Source organism: Alligator sinensis, unplaced genomic scaffold (genome assembly GCF_000455745.1).
Source record: "Alligator sinensis unplaced genomic scaffold, ASM45574v1 scaffold282_2, whole genome shotgun sequence".
Classification (NCBI taxonomy): Eukaryota; Metazoa; Chordata; order Crocodylia; family Alligatoridae; genus Alligator; species Alligator sinensis.
Window position 1 is genome coordinate 898497 of NW_005841879.1, and position 16839 is coordinate 915335.

The 16839-nt window shown below is 45.2% G+C and overlaps 1 protein-coding gene across 1 annotated transcript in view; it reads left to right on the plus strand.

Moving 5' to 3' along the window:
• The window catches only part of LOC102385406 (WD repeat-containing protein on Y chromosome-like), a 44483-nt gene that overhangs the window by 4779 nt on the left and 22865 nt on the right, over positions 1-16839 (plus strand). The window contains exons 4-15 of the mRNA XM_014527959.2: positions 3-107; positions 760-931; positions 1410-1456; positions 2212-2349; positions 3324-3512; positions 4930-5121; positions 6557-6817; positions 10286-10450; positions 11214-11363; positions 11742-11926; positions 13511-13650; positions 16532-16677. Of these exons, the coding sequence (XP_014383445.2) occupies positions 3-107; positions 760-931; positions 1410-1456; positions 2212-2349; positions 3324-3512; positions 4930-5121; positions 6557-6817; positions 10286-10450; positions 11214-11363; positions 11742-11926; positions 13511-13650; positions 16532-16677 (1890 nt within the window). The remainder of the gene's footprint in view (positions 1-2; positions 108-759; positions 932-1409; positions 1457-2211; positions 2350-3323; positions 3513-4929; positions 5122-6556; positions 6818-10285; positions 10451-11213; positions 11364-11741; positions 11927-13510; positions 13651-16531; positions 16678-16839) is intronic.

Below are 16839 nucleotides of genomic sequence, written 5' to 3' on the forward strand. Positions count from 1 at the left end.
GGATACTGGCCATTTCGTCACCACCATCTCTGTGGTTTGTGACTGTCAGCAAAGGAGGACTTCTTACAACTTGGGACAGCAGTCTGCATATTCGCAAAACTTTTGAGGTAAAGAGAATTGCATTTGCATTGGGGTTAATTCCATGGCAACACATATTTGGGAGAAATTCAGCATCACTCAATAAATTGCTGGTTCCAGAAGAGTTTAGGCTTCCAGCAGTGAAAATCCCAGGAGATCTTCTACAAGCTTTCCTCCAATGCCTGATGAAGGGTGTTTGTGCCCAAAAGCTTGCAATTAAAGGTTTTTGGGGTTTTTTTGCAAAAATCTTGTTGGTTTAATAAAAGGTATCATCTCACCTATGAGTCCTGATTGCCTTTTGGAGCTAATCAGGAATTTTTTCCACCGGAGAAATTCAGTTTTCTCTCAGTGCCATCAGCATGAGCATGCCCCAGACCTTCAGCTGTCTGTTCCAGAGCGGGCTTCTCTGATGAGCAACTTTCTGCCCATCAGGACATCTGAGCCCCCTGAATAATGCACACCTGACACCTTACGGTCCTGTGGAAATCGTTCTGCAAAATGCTGAGTGAAAGTTAAAAGTTCACAGCTCCTTGTTGAAGCGGGGGACATGGGAAGCGGGTTTGGCTGTTTCATGCAGAAGGTGGCACCAGTGCGTCTCTGATGACGAGAGATTCCTATTTTCTTTTTTAAGTTCTCATGAGCTGCTTTTTTTCCTTTTTCTTTTCTTTTTTTTTGGAACAGATTGCAACAGATTCCAGGGGCTTTCCAACAGATAAAAGAAGGTTTAAGTCCTTGGTGACAGATGCTGTATACATGGCTAATGTCCACAGAATCGCAGTCGCCACCACCAGCAGGGATATTCACTTTTTCGAGGCGTCCACAGCAAATCTGTTTGAGGACTTTCATTTATTTGGTAAGCGTTAGAGGCTTACTAATAGCAGGGCCTTAGTTAATGTTTCTCAACTTGAATTCTCAAGTTGGACCTAATTATGATTTGCAGCTTTGTGTTGCGGGGATAAAAGCAGAGGGTTATTTGAGGCTAGCACATAAGTGATCAGGTATTTTGGAAAGTGAAAACAAAGTACCCGGCTCATGCTCTTTTGCAGTCTCTGGGGCTCCCACTGGTCTTTGCTCTATCTGCTTCATGGAGTTATCCAAAATTGACAGGAGGCAAGCAGCAAAAGCACTGGGGAGCGGGGAAGGGCGCTGCAGAGCGGGGTCTGGGGGTGCAGCAGAGCCCACAGCCTACAAGTGGGAGGGCTGGATTCCTACAGGGCTAAACGAAGGGAATGGGACATCTTTCCCGCATGGAAACTGGATATTAAGGAAGTCAGATAGAACTTGAAATTGTGAATAGTCCTAACATATTGCATTGTTTTTGTGCCCTTCAGCTCTGAACAATATCCCAACTTGTCTGTACTACTGGTATAATGCCAAGGTATAGTGCTACTGCATTTTCTTTTCCAAGATGCATGCATCTGCGTAGCTTCATTGTTTGTACTCAACCCACAGGAGTGTTTTATGATCTTTGGGCCATGCTGTAACATCACAATACAGGATTGTCTTCTATTTCAGGATCAATACCCTGTTGGTAAGCCACAAGCTGGCATGGTTAGCAATCCATCTTTGTGATGCCTCCTTTCAGTGGCTAAGAATCCAGCCAAGATTCAGGGCAAAATGAGAAGTTAATTATTACATAAAGGAGCAACAAATATGCTCTCAGATTGGAAACCAGGATTTATTTAGGAAGATTTTTCTAGTTGTTATCTATTATCTACTTAGGGATAAAGCATTTTACTACAACAGATCAAAGCATTCGCCATCACGTTCAATATCCTGCTTGTAGTAGGGGTGGATACCTGATGTTTCAGGGGAAAGAGCAAACCCTGTCCCCTTCTCAGCAGAAACCCCCCCCCCGCATGACAATGCTGCATACAGGAAGTAGAGATCCCTACATTTTGCACCGTTGATTTGATTCATGAATGTCTGAGTGGGATGAAGCAAAGGTTGAGAAGGATGCACAGAGCCCCTTGGGCTGTGGATTGCTTCCTGGCTTTGGGACACCCCAGTGTTTTCAGCAGCATGTTAAAAGCTGTCATTAAATTCAATGCATGCAAAGATAGGACGGGGAGCCAATTTCAGCTTCGCCAGGTTTGCCACAACCCTCTCCTCTGCACATTGTTCCCCTCTCAGTCCCTAGGCAGTCGCTCCTTGCTGCTCTGGGGAGATGACCACGGTGGTGTGAACTTGCTCTGGCTGCTGCGTCCTCGTGCAGGCGTGTTTGAGAAGCCCTTCGGGGATGGGTCGGGAGCACAGCGAATCTTCATGCCGGTGAGGAAGGAAAAGGCCCCGTTGCTGAGATAAGCATCTGACTGGAAACTGCCCAAACTCTTCCCTTTGTCACTGAGATGCCCAGCTTTGCTCAGCACGCCACGCAAAACAGGACCTGGGGGGTCACCTCAGCTGGGAAAATCAGGTTTTGCTAGTGCTTATTAAGATGGTCCAGGGGCTAGCATGCTAGCCCAAGCTGTGGGTTCACTTCCTTGCCCCACCACATATTTTCTGTGTTCTCCCTAAGACTCGTGTTCAGGTCTGCAAACTGGGAATAATGTCACTTTTCTACCTCACAGGGGCATTACGGGAAAATGCATTAAAAGACTGAGAGGCTTTGGGCACTGCTGTTAGCAATATAAAATGACCAGGCCAGGAGGCTGCACTGGGTGGCAGAGATGAGAGCAGCATCTCCAGCTCTCTGCTAGCAAATACTACAGCACTGCAGTGCTAGAGGCCATGGCCACTCCCGAGTACATGAGCGTTTCTTACTCCTGTCCTCATTTATAAATAGAAATACTGTGACTTGTTATTTTTCTAGAGCTTGGTGAGTGGGTATGAAAGGAAATAGAGAAACCTGCCCAAACGAGTTGCTTTCAAGTTTCGGGCAAGCATCACAGGTTTGCACGTGATGGACAAGAAGGCCACGGTGTCGCTGTGCACCTGGAACTTGTCGCAGCCTTCTTCCCAAGCCTTGGGATTACATGGTTGGAGAGTGTGCATCTTGGGCTCAGCTTGAAACCCATCAGCAAGCCCTGGGGCTGTGCAGGGACAAAGCATTGCATTGAGTTGAGGGAGCAGCCTAGGCTTGCCCAACTTTGCTACTGCAACCCAATCCTCTTCAATAGCCTGCCCCCCACCTACACCTTTCCCCTCTCTGTGTGCATGCATCTCCCACTTGCGTTACAATGTGTGAGGCAGCTCTTGGCACACGAATCTGCCTCGTGACATTTATGTCCATTGTTTTCTACCAGGACATTAAAGAGCACCGTAAGCTCCTGCGTTATCATGCAATCCCAGATGTACACGAGGAAGCCATTTCCCAAATCCAGTACATGTCTGAGGGTGACCTCCTCATCACAGCTTCCGACAGTCCCAAGGCCTCTGTGGTGATCATGGATGTGCACAGAAAGAGAAAAGTTTATACTTGGAAAATCAAGAAGGTGCGGTATTTTGGGGGTGACTTCATTGCTTGCATGTGAACAATGTACATGGAGCGCCATAGCATGTCTGAGGGTACCACTCCTGGGCATGGCACATTTGCCATGTAGACATGGCTCTAGACCAGTGATTCTCAACCGTAGACTCATAGGAAATGAGGGTTGGAAGGGGCCTCAGGAGGTCACATCTAGTCCAACCCCCTGCTCCAAGCAGGACCAGACCCAACTCCATCATCCCAGCCAGGACTTTGTCTAGCTGGGATGCTGCAAGAGTCTTTTAAGGATGCCGCACAATATTGACACTGTTAGGCATGCAAACATCTAACTGTGATTCGTGAGAGAAACCCAGAGAGTTCAAGTGGGACTCTAGTGACCTACTGTTGTCTTTCTGCTTTCTTTGCAATGGAAAATTTCTCTATTATTTTCCCACGGTCAAAAACAAGTGAAAACCAAGAGCTGGCATTTTCTGAGGAAGGCCTTGAGTCTAAAAAAGTTAAGCAGCACTGCTCTAGACAGTTTTGAAAATTGCACTAGCTGCTACCTGTCTGTAACTTTAAATACATAAATACATCAACACCTCTGGCCTTAAATCCACAAAGCAGCTTGAGCCATCAAAAGAGATACATACTTTACTATAAAGGAAACCAGGTCTGGAAGCATTTATTAACTGTGCTTTACCATAAGGGCAGTGATGCCCAAAGTCGCCCCACAAGCTTGATTAATAGATTTTCAAACAAAACAAAGGGTTGGAAAGCAAATCATCCAATGCGTCTATACAATTTTCATTCTCTATGACAAAGGATAGCTATAATATTATTGTAAAGCAATTCAATCTGATTACGAGAAAAACACTATAGATAAAAAATTCACAAACTGTTGGGGGAAAAAAATCAGGAAAAATAGAATGTGCAAGCAGAACTTTGGAAGCATCCAGATAATCACCATTCATTGTGTCATGCTTTTGCAATTACAGTTAAACAAGATTTAGAATAACTAAAATTAAAACAAGCATTTTTCCCCCCACTGGTCCACAATCACAGAAAAAATGAGTCACAGAAAGAAAGAATCGTCCTTCATTTCTCCCAAGACAGAAATGCTAAGTGCAATGTGCAGAGGTTTCTTCTGCGCGTCTGGGTACATTGTGCAAGACTGGAAAAGATGTTCTTTTTTGTAACAGCCAGATTTAAGAGATCCTAAATTAAATTGCTTTCATGGCCCTTTCTTTATCAATCAGAGATGCCTGGATACTGATTTGCATACCTGAATCAAGCCTGAAATATGAAAAGCTATACAAATAATTATTTCTGGCTCTCTCTGAGTGAGACCTCTATGCCCTTACATAGCCTTATTCCACAGATGCTGTGTTGGCCATGCAAATATTTTTGTGAAATGTTTAGTTGCTTTTTCCAATTCTTTCTAGGGTGTGAAATGCTTTGACTACTGCAAATCCCTGAACCTGCTGGTTACCGGAGGGCTGGATCATGTTGTGCAGCTCTGGAACCAGTATGTCACAGACTGGCCGGTTGCTACTTTCCAGGGACATTCAACAACGGTTCTAAGCACCGTCATCCATGAGTCCCAGGGACATGTCTTCAGCTATTCCAAGGACTCGGTTTGTCACTTTTATGCTGGGTTTTGACCCGTGCATGCTTCCTTGATAGTAACATTTAACAACTGTTGAGTATTAGCAATGTAAGATGGATAATTTACCCTGCTGGGTGGGTGTGATGGCATGGTAGATATACTCCACGACGTATTACGCACATGCAGTGATTGCACCGATGTAACTGGTCTTTACAGCAGTGAGCTACATACACCACATGCAGCCTGGCACCTGGAGGATTATCTGGGGAATATTAGAAATAAAACTAAACCAGCATAAGTTAAAGTGGTTGTGAGTGTTGTGTGTTTGCAACTTATCTTGGAGTGGCTGTAATAGTCCCTGTTGCATGTAGCTTCCTACGGCGAGCTGCTTGTCTCTCCATTCTGGATCCTGGCCTGATTTAGATCAGTATAAATGTGCCTTGTGTCTACTTTTCAAACTAGGGATGTTGATCCTAGTGTGCTTGTCACATTTCAGCTGCTTCTGCCCCTCTGAATTCCTCCTGCCGGCTCAGCTGGATTGTAGAGTACAGCTCCAATATAAAAGGCTTTGTTTCTAGTGCTGCAAAGCTGCTATGCTTTATGCTATAGTCAGGTTAAGCACTTTTCTTATATTTTTTACACCACCCCCCCCCAAGTTCTGAAGCATCAAAACTAGCAGATCTTTGCAAAATGATTCGAGATCCTTGGCTAAACAACAATATATTATGTTCAAAGTATTATTCAACTGCCAAAGCGTATGGAAAAGCTGTGTGTTGCTAAGGACAAGGAATGAATATGGGGGGGCGCTTTCTGAGACAATAGGATCTTTTATCTCTCAGTCCCTTTGAAGTGACTACTCTTACTGCTCTTTGAAATGCTTTCATTTTTCAAGCAATTAAAAGGCAGAAGTGAATTGTCAGGAACAGTAGCTAATATGAATTCTAAGCCAAATATGTGTTTAAAAAGAATTCATGCACCTTCAGCTATACCGTAGGTTGGCAGTTTGACTAGATACACATGGATATACTTCTGTTTATCCCTTTCCCCAAGAACCAGTGCTAGCAAGAAAGACTTTTTAGTGGTGAGTGAATGTGAGTCTAAAACAGGAATTATAATGCCAGCCTGTCCTTCCAGAGGCGGTATGACTATAAACACATTAATTATTATGAAGCACCTAGCAAAGTTCAAATGAAAGTCACTCTGTGAGCACAATCTACTTTTATGGCTCTCACTTCAGTACTACCCATTACTTTGCTGGAAGATGGGGTATGAAAAGAAGTAAATAAGTGAAGATCCATAACAGCACCAAGCACAAGCTTATGCAGCCCCTTGGGACTTGGTAAAAATCCCCACAATGTTCAAGTCTGAACTCGCCCAAGACTTTGGAGGGATCCAGACTTGCTCCTAGCAAACAGCAGCCTTAGCACATATGTAAAACCCAGCTTCTCTCTCTCTGTTTTCAGGTCCTGAAAGTCTGGGATATTTTCTCCCAGACTTGCCTGCAGACATTGGTGCTGAAGTTCCCGTGCATGCAGCCAGGACGAACGCTAGAGCAGGGGGATTCTCCCTTGTTGCTTATGCAGGACCCTCCCCATCTCCTTTTAGTGTCCTGCGCAGATTACATTGGCATGTTAAAGCCCACACACGGCGGTGCTGAGGAGGAAGAGCTGGCGACCCACCGTGCACCATTACGCAGCGCTCTCTACAGTGCCTACTCCCACCAGGTCAGCCTCTCTTCCTGATTTTGATCCACATTTTCTGCTCAGTTGGGTCTGAACCATAGAATACAAAGGCAGAATTGGCACCCTTTAAGGGTGTGCATATGAAGTATTGGTTTGTCCCATTGAAGTTATTGGGGTATTTTTACTTCATCTAATTGCAAAACCCAAGACAGGCATTTGTCACCGTGCTTTCTGGTGTCATTTAAGCCAAATCCTTGACATCAATCAGTATCTGCAATAAGACAAAGCAGTCTTCCTCACCAGGCACTCTGGTTACAGTGACATTAGTCACTCTTGCTTTGACTTCAACCCAAGCCAAGTAGGACAACACAGCAAAGGGTTTGTGTCCTGATCCTTCCATTGCCAAATCTCCATTGGGACCCACAGGAAGAGTTCCTTCATTTTGAGGATGCTTTTTTTTCCCCTGCAGTCAACAGCGCAAAGGAGGATAAAAATCCTGCCATGAGCCAAACAAGGAAACAAATCCAGGAGCCTTTTCTATCCTCCTTCTTTGCAGGACCTTGCATTCATGCAGTGACTGGGCTTGTGTTGTGCTCTGAAGGGCCCAACAATTGTGGTTCCCTGCCGTCTTTTGGGATTGGGATGCACTACAAGGAGGGCAATTGCCCATAAGTGCTGGGAAGGGATGGAAGACCAGTACCTTAAAATTGCATTAGCTAAGAAAGGTCACAAGCTGAGTGTGATGGCACTTAAAGATTGCAGCACAGCACCTTTGACATCAGCATCTGTCTTCTCCAGGAGTCCAGGAGGTCCTTGCTCCCATTTTACATTGTGTGCCCCACAGTTTACTCTTCTGGGCCCAGGTGTTTTGTCTGTGTGTTCCCACCATTACTCATCCTCTCTCACAGTCTGTTGCAAAAACACTTTGTTTTGCCATCAGCCCTTCTTACTTCATTCAAATTTCTCATCCAGCAATATGCCACTCCTTTGCTCTGCCATTTTCGGTCTTCAGTTTTCAAGTTTCACACCCCTTTCAAAACCATGAAATGAAAGCTCATTGCCAGCTTGACATCTGCCTGTCCTTAAAATGTTCCTCAATCACATGAGTAATGAGGAGGCCAACGTCTGTCTTTTTATATGCGTTTTTGAAGTGCTCCCCAGTTTCACACACCATAAACTCTCACATATCCCATGCTTGACTTCTTCACACCAATAATTTTTATTCAGTATATAGCATAATAAGTACAGTATGTTCTATGCAACCCATAGGACATAAGAATTGATTTGATTGGTCAAAGCAAGAAATGTAATGGACATGAACAGGGAAAAATTGACTTTGTTTCAGTTTTATAAACTTCAATCTTCCATGAGATAAAACTCTTGGTGATTGGGAGAGGTTCCAGATGTTTGGAAAAGGGCAAATATAGTGCCCATCTTTAAGAAAGGGAAGCAGGAGGATCCAGGGAACTATAGACTGATCAGTCTCACCTTGGTCCCTGGAAAAATCATGGAGCAGATCCTCAAGAAATCCATTTCTAAGCACCTGGAGGAGAAGATGGTGATTAGGAAGTGTCAGCATGGATGTACTAAGGTCAAGTCATGCCTGACCAACCTGATTGCCTTCTACGATGAGATGACAGGCTCTGTGGATGCAGGGAGAAGAATGAACTTGATATATCTTGATTTTAGCAAGGTTTTTGATATGGTCTCCCACAACATTCTTGCAAGCAAGCTAAGGATGAATGGATTTGTAAAGTGGACAGAAAACTGCCTGGATTATCAGGCTCAAAGGGTAGTAATCGATGGATCAATGTCTAGTTGACAGCAGGTACCAAGTGAAGGGCCCCAAGGTTGGTCCTGGGGTTGGTTTTGTTCAGTATCTTTATCAGCAACCTAGAAGATGGGATGGGGTGCACCCTCAACAAGTGTGCAGATGACACCAAGCTGGGAGGAGTAGTAGATATACTGGATAGTAGAGTTAGGATTTAGTCTGACCTAAACAAATTGGAGGATTGGACCAAAAGAAATCTCATGAGATTCAATAAGGACAATTGCAAAGTCTTGCACTGAGGAGGGAACAACCCCATGCACCGGTGCAGGCTGGGGCTGATAGGCTGGGCAGCAGCTCTGCAGAAAAGGACCTGGGGGTGACAGTGGACAATAAGCTGAATATAAGCCAGCAGTGTGCCCCTGTTGCCAAGAAGACTAATGGCTTACTGGGCTGCACTGGTAGAATTATTGCCAGTAAATCAAGGGCAGTGATTCTTCCCTTCTGTTTGGCACTGGTAGTAGAGTTAGGATTTAGTCTGACCTAAACAAATTGGAGGATTGGACCAAAAGAAATCTCATGAGATTCAATAAGGACAATTGCAAAGTCTTGCACTGAGGAGGGAACAACCCCATGCACCGGTGCAGGCTGGGGCTGATAGGCTGGGCAGCAGCTCTGCAGAAAAGGACCTGGGGGTGACAGTGGACAATAAGCTGAATATGAGCCAGCAGTGTGCCCCTGTTGCCAAGAAGGTTAATGGCTTACTGGGCTGCACTGGTAGAATTATTGCCAGTAAATCAAGGGCAGTGATTCTTCCCTTCTGTTTGGCACTGGTGAGGGCACATCTGGAGTCCAGTGTCCAGTTTGGGGCCCCCCACTACAGAAAGGATAGGGACAAATTGTAAAGAATTCAGTAAAGGGTAATGAAAATGGTTCAGGGGTTGAGGTATGTGACTTCTGAGGAGAAGCTGAAGGAATTGGGCTTATGTAGTCTGGAGAAGAGAAGACTGAGAGGGGATTTAATAGCAGCCTTCAACTACCTGAAGGATGGTTACAAAGAAGGAGCTGGATGGTTCTCGGTGGTGGCAGGTGACAGAACAAGGAGCGATGGGCTCAGGTTGCAGCAAGGGAAGTTTAGGTTAGATATTAAGACAATCTTTTTCCATAGGAGGGTGGAAGCACTGGAACAGGTTACCCGGCGAGGTTGCAGAATCTCCATCCTTGGAGGTTTCAAAGACCTAGCTAGACAAAGCCTTGGCTGGGATGATGTAGTTGGGGCTAGTCCTGCTTTGAGCAGGGGATAGGACTAAATGTGAGCTCCCGAGGTCCTTCCAACCCTTGTTTTCTGTGACTCTATGAACATAAAACTTCGTGATATGAGCAGTTTCCATCTGGATGAGAAAAAACACAATGGATGGATGGCCAAGAACATCTTGCACTGACCCGTCATGAGGCAGGACCTCACACTGTGATTTCCATGATATCCTTCTATCATTTCAGGGCAAGTTGCAGACCTCCCTTAAACCAGGTATCACCTCCATCAAGGAGGAGTTAAAGTGGGGATATCAGCTCTCTTGAGTAACCCTTTGTAAGCGGGCGAGCTGATCTGCCAGCCGAGGAAGGTGAAATCCTGTTCCAGACAGTGGCACAGCTCTAGTTCTCTTCTCAGGGATACCTTTGTTAACAAAATGCAAAGTGATGCCGGAGCAGATGATTTCAAACCAGACTCTCTCCCCTGGCAGGTGGTGACAGGCTGTGATGACTCTTCTGTTGCTGTGTGGGATGTGGAGACAGGTACCAAACACCTCGTCATAAGCAATGCCCATGGGAATGAAGAGATAACGTGCATGGCCCTCGACAGCTCCCAGAACAGGCTGATTACTGCGGCAAGGAATGGGACCATAAAGGTTTGTTCTTGGAAGAGGAAAATATCGATCGTGTAGCAGCAGGCTTTCACCTGTGCTCTCATTTCCAGGAAACAGGGCTGAGAGCAGGCAATTTCCCCACCCTGCTCAAAGCATAGCACAGACAAGCTCTAGCAGGTCAAAGCTACAATGCCTGACTGCACTCGCCTAAGGAGCTCAGCCCAAAGTTTCATGTGTGGCTGCTTTCAAAGTTTCTTCCCTCCCAGGATGGTTCAGCCTTCAACAGAGGTCCTGTCCAGAGTGACTCTCCCCCTCCCCTTATCTTAGAGGGGTTAATAAGCCACCTGCCTGGGTCATGCTTTCTACCAAGCTTGCAACTTGCTAACAGCATCTGGTTGGGGGGCAACCCCTGTCAGATCACCCCAATGGTTTTGCATGTGCAAACACTGAAGTCAAAGGACACATCTACACTGCAGTTCACCTGGATACACCTGACCTAGCTTGACACTAGCGGGCTCGGGGCTAATAGCAGTGCAGCCACGCTAGCACGGACATCTGTAGAAACTAACCCCAAGGACTTACCAAGCTTCTTATGGGAGCAGCATGTTGCAGTCAACAGCAGATGCCGTGCAGCTGTCACTTCACAGAGTCGAAGCTAGGTCAGGGAGGGTCCATCATTAGCCTGTTGATGGTTTGGGGCAGAAACTGCGTGTCATTTTTGTGCCTTTCCTTCACTGGCTAACGTGAATGCCTGGATGTGATCGTGCTAATATTTGGATGCATTCTCCTTTTTTTCCCCCCAAAGGTCTGGAATATTCAGAACGGCCACAACGTGCACCAGCTGGAGGTGGTGGATGAGGCAGAAGTCACAGGACTTGTGGTTTTGCGGAGTCGGACCCTCTTGGCAGTGGGATGGAATCGCAAGCTTGTTCTGTATCATTTCTGGGAGCCTGGGGTGAGTGCGCACAGGGCCAGGGTGTTAGCAAGAGGAGGTATTAAGGAAGTGGCTTCAGATAGTTCATAACACTGAATGCTGGCCTGCTACATCCATGGAAGTGACCTTGGACTAACACCATCAAAGTCACTGGGATCCTTGCTTGGAAGGGGGAACAGGGCCTAAAACGGGGTGACTGGTAAAAAAAAAACAAACAAACCCCATGAAACTATTGAAGGAGGCTGCAAAGACCCATCCTCTGTGGGTGGGTAGTGAGGGGACTTGTAACACCCATTCACGGGCAAGTTACACTTGCAGCTGTGCTCCGTTTGCTCCGATCTACCGGCTCAACCGCATCAGCAGATCCTGAGCCGTGATCCACTCTTTGCCTCCTTATAGGCCCTGTATGTCACTGCAACTTGTTCCTGGAAGGGTGGCCAACTACATAAAGAGGACATCTTGGCTGTGGACTATTGTCCTGCCCTTGGTCTCCTTGCTACAGCCAGCTTTGATGGAGAAATTATAGTGTGGAACACCGAATCTCAGAGAGTATTTCTCTACCTCAGGGAGATGCCGCGCAAAAGGTATAATTTGCTTTAAAATATCTTATGGTGCGTTATTTATGAAACTGTAGGCCTTGAGAGTTAATGTGCGTGGCTGGATGTTACAGAGTTGTCATGGTTCCAAGTTACACATTTTTCTTCTAATGAAAAGAGTTCATTTTTATTACAGTCTCAGCGCTAAAACTGCTGGCATCTCCTCTACTTCCCAGCATTTTTCTTGTTTATCTCCCTGATCATGATTAACCTGCTTGTCTTGGTGTTTTATTTCTTTTAATAACACATTTGAAAACCAGGTGCTTCAACCTCAGGAATCTTCATTGTTTCCTCCATCTGAGATCATCAGCATGCCAGGCAACCTGTGAAGGTTTCTTTCCCAGCTTAAACACCGTCTGAAGCATAATTAATGCTTGCAAGGTGCTTTGAAGATGAAAAGCAGCTGTACCAGTGATGGGTGTTATTGCTGCATGGAGGGGGGAGGTGGGCATGCAGGTTTGAATTGTGATCTGGCAAAAGATAATCCTCAGACCTAAATAATCCTACATCTGCACACTTCCCCAGCTGGGGATCCATAGCTCTGTGGGCTAATCTGACAAGCCACTGATGTCAGTGGGAGCTTTGAGAGGAGATGCCTTGCACAGGGTGTGTGGATTAATTCAAGGCCAGCCATCGTGGGCTTGGTCCGTGCTGTGATGACTTTGTTCTGATGGATAGCGTGCAGTATGAACCACACAAGAGAGTAAGATGGAGTGGGGATGTCCATCCACACTTCCACGGGCTACCCAGGGCTTGGGCACCCACTTTGCTGCCACCAGCACATGTGATTGGGATGGGATCTAGACTAGCTGGAGCCGTGGCACCTTCCGTAATACGTAGTTGGCAAAGCTGAGCCCAAGCAGCATCGTGCTGCTGTTTGCTAGCGCAGTGCTATTGCACGGGGCCTGTTCAAGGACTGAGCTTTGCAAGAGGCAGGAGAATCTGTCTCGTATTAAACACATTGGGTCTGGTTCTCTGGTGCAGCTCCCTTTTGCTCTTCCTTCCCTGTCTCTCACCCAAGCCAGTGCCAAAATCTGCTTTGAGCTCCACAGGGGTAGTTTGCTACTTACTGTACAGCAACCCATTGACACCAGTCGGGCTGTTTCGAAGCACAGCGATCCACCCCCCTGCCACCAGTTTAGTCCCAGAGTCTTAGCTGAGGTTTGCTTTGGACTGGGCTTCTAGCTGCCATCGCTTTGATGCCCGCAGTACAAACCTGGAAGACAGGGCAGAGTTTTGCTCACATGCTTATAGCCGAACCAGAGAGCCGGATGTCTATTTTGGGGTTTGTCATATGGAAATCAGCCTGAAGAACTTAATTAAAAATGTGTTTTTGCTTGGTTTTTAATTTTAGGTCTGTTTGAAGTAGGGAACCACAGGAAAAGCTTGGTACTCCAAAAATACCAATGTATTTATGGTTCAGGGCCAGTGGTAGGTGACTCGGGTGGGGGGGGGGGGGGGAAACCAATCCTTTAAAAAAAAAAAAGGGGGATATTTTTAGGCCTGCCGAGTAGATTTTAGAGAAAACAAATAGTTAAGGGTGGTCTGAATGTCATCTTCACTGTGTTTTAGGTCACATCCTCCAGTGGATAAACTCTTCTTTCTTCAGCATCGATGCACAGATGGTATTTTAAAAGACAACGCAGTCCTCATCAGCTCTGAGGCAGGGGCTCTTCACTGGTGGAGTGTCTTTGGAGAAAGACAAGACTTTGGTAAGACTGACCTCTGAAAATCAGCATCTCCGGCTGGTTGTGGGTATCACCACATCCCACCCTGGCAGCCTGCTGAGAAATCCTGGCTCTGCTGAAGTCGGTGGGAAATGATGCCATTGGCCTTCGTTGTAAATTCATTGCCTTAGCTGGGAGCTCAAGGTCTGCCATGGTTTACCTGCAGGTCTGGAGATATGTCTCCTCCAGATCTCTTAGTTCATGGGCCAAGAGGCTGGAGAGGCAGCTTTCTTTGCTGCTGGAGAAAGGAGAGAGACTATCATCTTTGCAGTTGAGGGCTATCACCAACTGTAAATGTTTCCAGATCATTAATTAGGCAACAGGGTACAGCAGAGAGATGCTCTTGGTCTAGTACCTCTCTGCTTCTTCTATCCCAGCACATGCTTCAATAAAACCTATCCCTTTCTTTTCTTTATTCCCAAGGGTCTTAAGGGGTTTCTCTTCCTCTCTGCTTTTGCCATCCTGAATTGTACACCACCCAAACCCACCTATTTAGCAGGAAGGGACTTGTGGTCAGAATGGTTTCTGGCTGGAGAACATATTTTTCCCTATAAACGACTGTTTCCTGGAGTAGCCATCACCTCTCCTGCCTGTGCCTAAAGCCGATGCTATCTCGGTGGAACAAGATACCCAAGAGCTTGCAACCGATACCTGACTATTAAAAATGGATAGTAATTAATGTGATCACCGATTAAATAATTTAGCCAACCCAGATTTCTCTTTTGAAATAAAGCTGGCAATATGTTTTAACCATACTCCTACTAAGAATCATTTAGCCAAGTCATGACCCCGTTGAAGTCAAAGGAAAACCATCGCCAGCTTCACCAGAAGGATTAGCTCTTCCTGGGTGTAAACACAGATATGCATTTCAGCCCATTCTGTTTTATTCAGTATGCTTATTTATTTTCTCTCCATTGTATAGTGCAGCATCACAGTTACTGGGACTGTAGATAATGTCACTGAGAAAAAATGGAAAATGTTTAAGTTATTAACAAAAACTGAAATGCTAGCTGGATATAAAAGCTTCCAAACATTATATATGACTCCCTTTAAAAACAGGACATGCTAATCCTTTATCTAGGAAAGTGTTTATTCCAATGTTTAGCTATGGAGTTTGTTTGTTTTTCCAACTCTCTATTTTAGTATCCAAATTGGGAGAGAAAATCTACAGAAGTCAGAAGCAAAAAGCAAGCACTGAGCTACACCCAGGAAAAATAAAAGCAATTACCATGCAAAAAAGGAAATGAAAAGTGCTATTGAGTGTACTGCCACGCTCACTAGAAGGGGATAATTTTAGCTTAGCATAAAAGAGAGCACAGAGTTCATGGGTGGAAAATAGTAATCCAGGGGACAGTAATTGCACATGGTGAGCGATTATGAAACCCGTGGCAAACTGATTAACTGCTCTCGTTGCTGACTACCGGTAAAATGAGTCAAGCCTACACACCGCGGGTGAAACCCTGGGTACACTGAAGTCAGTAGCAATATTTCTATTGATTTCCATGACATTAGATTTCTCCTAAAGCCATTTAGGCCAATGTTGTCTTTGAAGAGCCATGGGATTTTTGGATCTTTGCATGAAACACGTCAGGAGATTCATAACTTTCCCAGCTGGTTGACGACAGTGAGGGATTCGGTGCTACTTCTCAGTGCCCCGGCGGTCATGGTCTCAAGTTGGACACCCAAAATCAATGGCAATGGGTGGATGGCACATAAATTCAGGACACATCCAGCAATCAGATATCCTCTGTCCTGGGAACTAAGAATCAAGACATTGCTTAGAGCATGAGCAGATTCAAGCATGAATTGCCCAAACCCCCATCATTTCAGTGGAAGCAAGCATCCCATTCTTAGAGGAAAGAGAAAAAAATAACTACTTCCAAGTGCTATCGCCATAGAATAGCTGCTCTATTTCAATTCAAGTCAAACTGGTATCCTTCTAACAGGTGTTACCTAGATACATGCCCAACTTAATAACTTCTTATTGCTATAACAGGTGTGATAGGGTGAGAGGAGGTCTGTGCTTGCCAGTGTTAGTTTTGTGGTACAGAAAAGATGTTTCTGTTATTCAACATTATCTGCAGTGTGACAGGCTGAGGTGGGAGGCAAAGAGTACACGCAGGCTCTTTAGCAAATAGTCACCGGGGAACTGTTTAATGAAGCAAACTTGCACAGTGCAAAGAGGACTGGACCACGTTACTTCTCCTTTGTTTAAATGAAGAGATGATGTCGGGTCCATTTTGGTCCAGTATTTAGGGTTTGGGGCGCGGGGGGTCATTTTGGTGGGTAAATTCCGGTTGAAATGAAGATCAATAGAAAAAAGGCACCGGCATTTTGAATTCACTCCAATAAAATCAAGGGCAGAGCAACTATTTGCCTTCTGCAGTCCTCGCAATCTAAATATTGTGTAAGAAGAGAAGAGCCGAGAAGTGAAGTTTAACAAAAGTAGCCAGATGGTGAAACCAAATTGTCTGTTTCATTATTCAAGTAAACGGAGTTCAAGCAGTAAATCAACAGCGTTACTGCTGACAACAGAATTAGATTTTAATAACTTGCACCGTTTGAATAATTTAGTATGATATTAATAACATAAAAGGATTTTTTTTCCTTTAAAAAATATGTGACTGTCAAAATTGACATTCATTTTTAAGAGTGATTTAGACACTTGGGAGCTAAACCTCATTGGCAGCCACTGAATTTAGGCACCCAAGTAATTTAAAAATCTGGCTCTACATCCCCTTTTTAAAGGTTTTTATATACCTTCCTCCTAAGCATTTCAGTGGGAGAGAGGCCATTAACAACCTAAACCTTTGGACCCTAAATCACTTAAGCACTTCTGAAGATGCTCTTCTTCTTCTTCTTTCAGGTTTTTATTATGCCCCCACAAAAGTGGATGCTTCTGTTCTTGGATTGGCAGCCAATTTAATAAACACTGTTCTTGTGTCTGGAGACACAGAAGGATTCATCCAAGTTTGGGACATTTCGGGTTATGGGCTGTCTCCTAGCACTCAGGTAAGTCACTTCATAAAATTTCCCAGTCTTTTGGGCACCAGAGAACAAAGCGGTCCCCCGCCCCATCCACGTACAGTTGTTTATCTTCCTAACTCTACCCGGCGAATTGTCTTTTCAAGGCACTTTGCTTGCCAAGGACGTAGTTTATTTCTGGGCACAAAG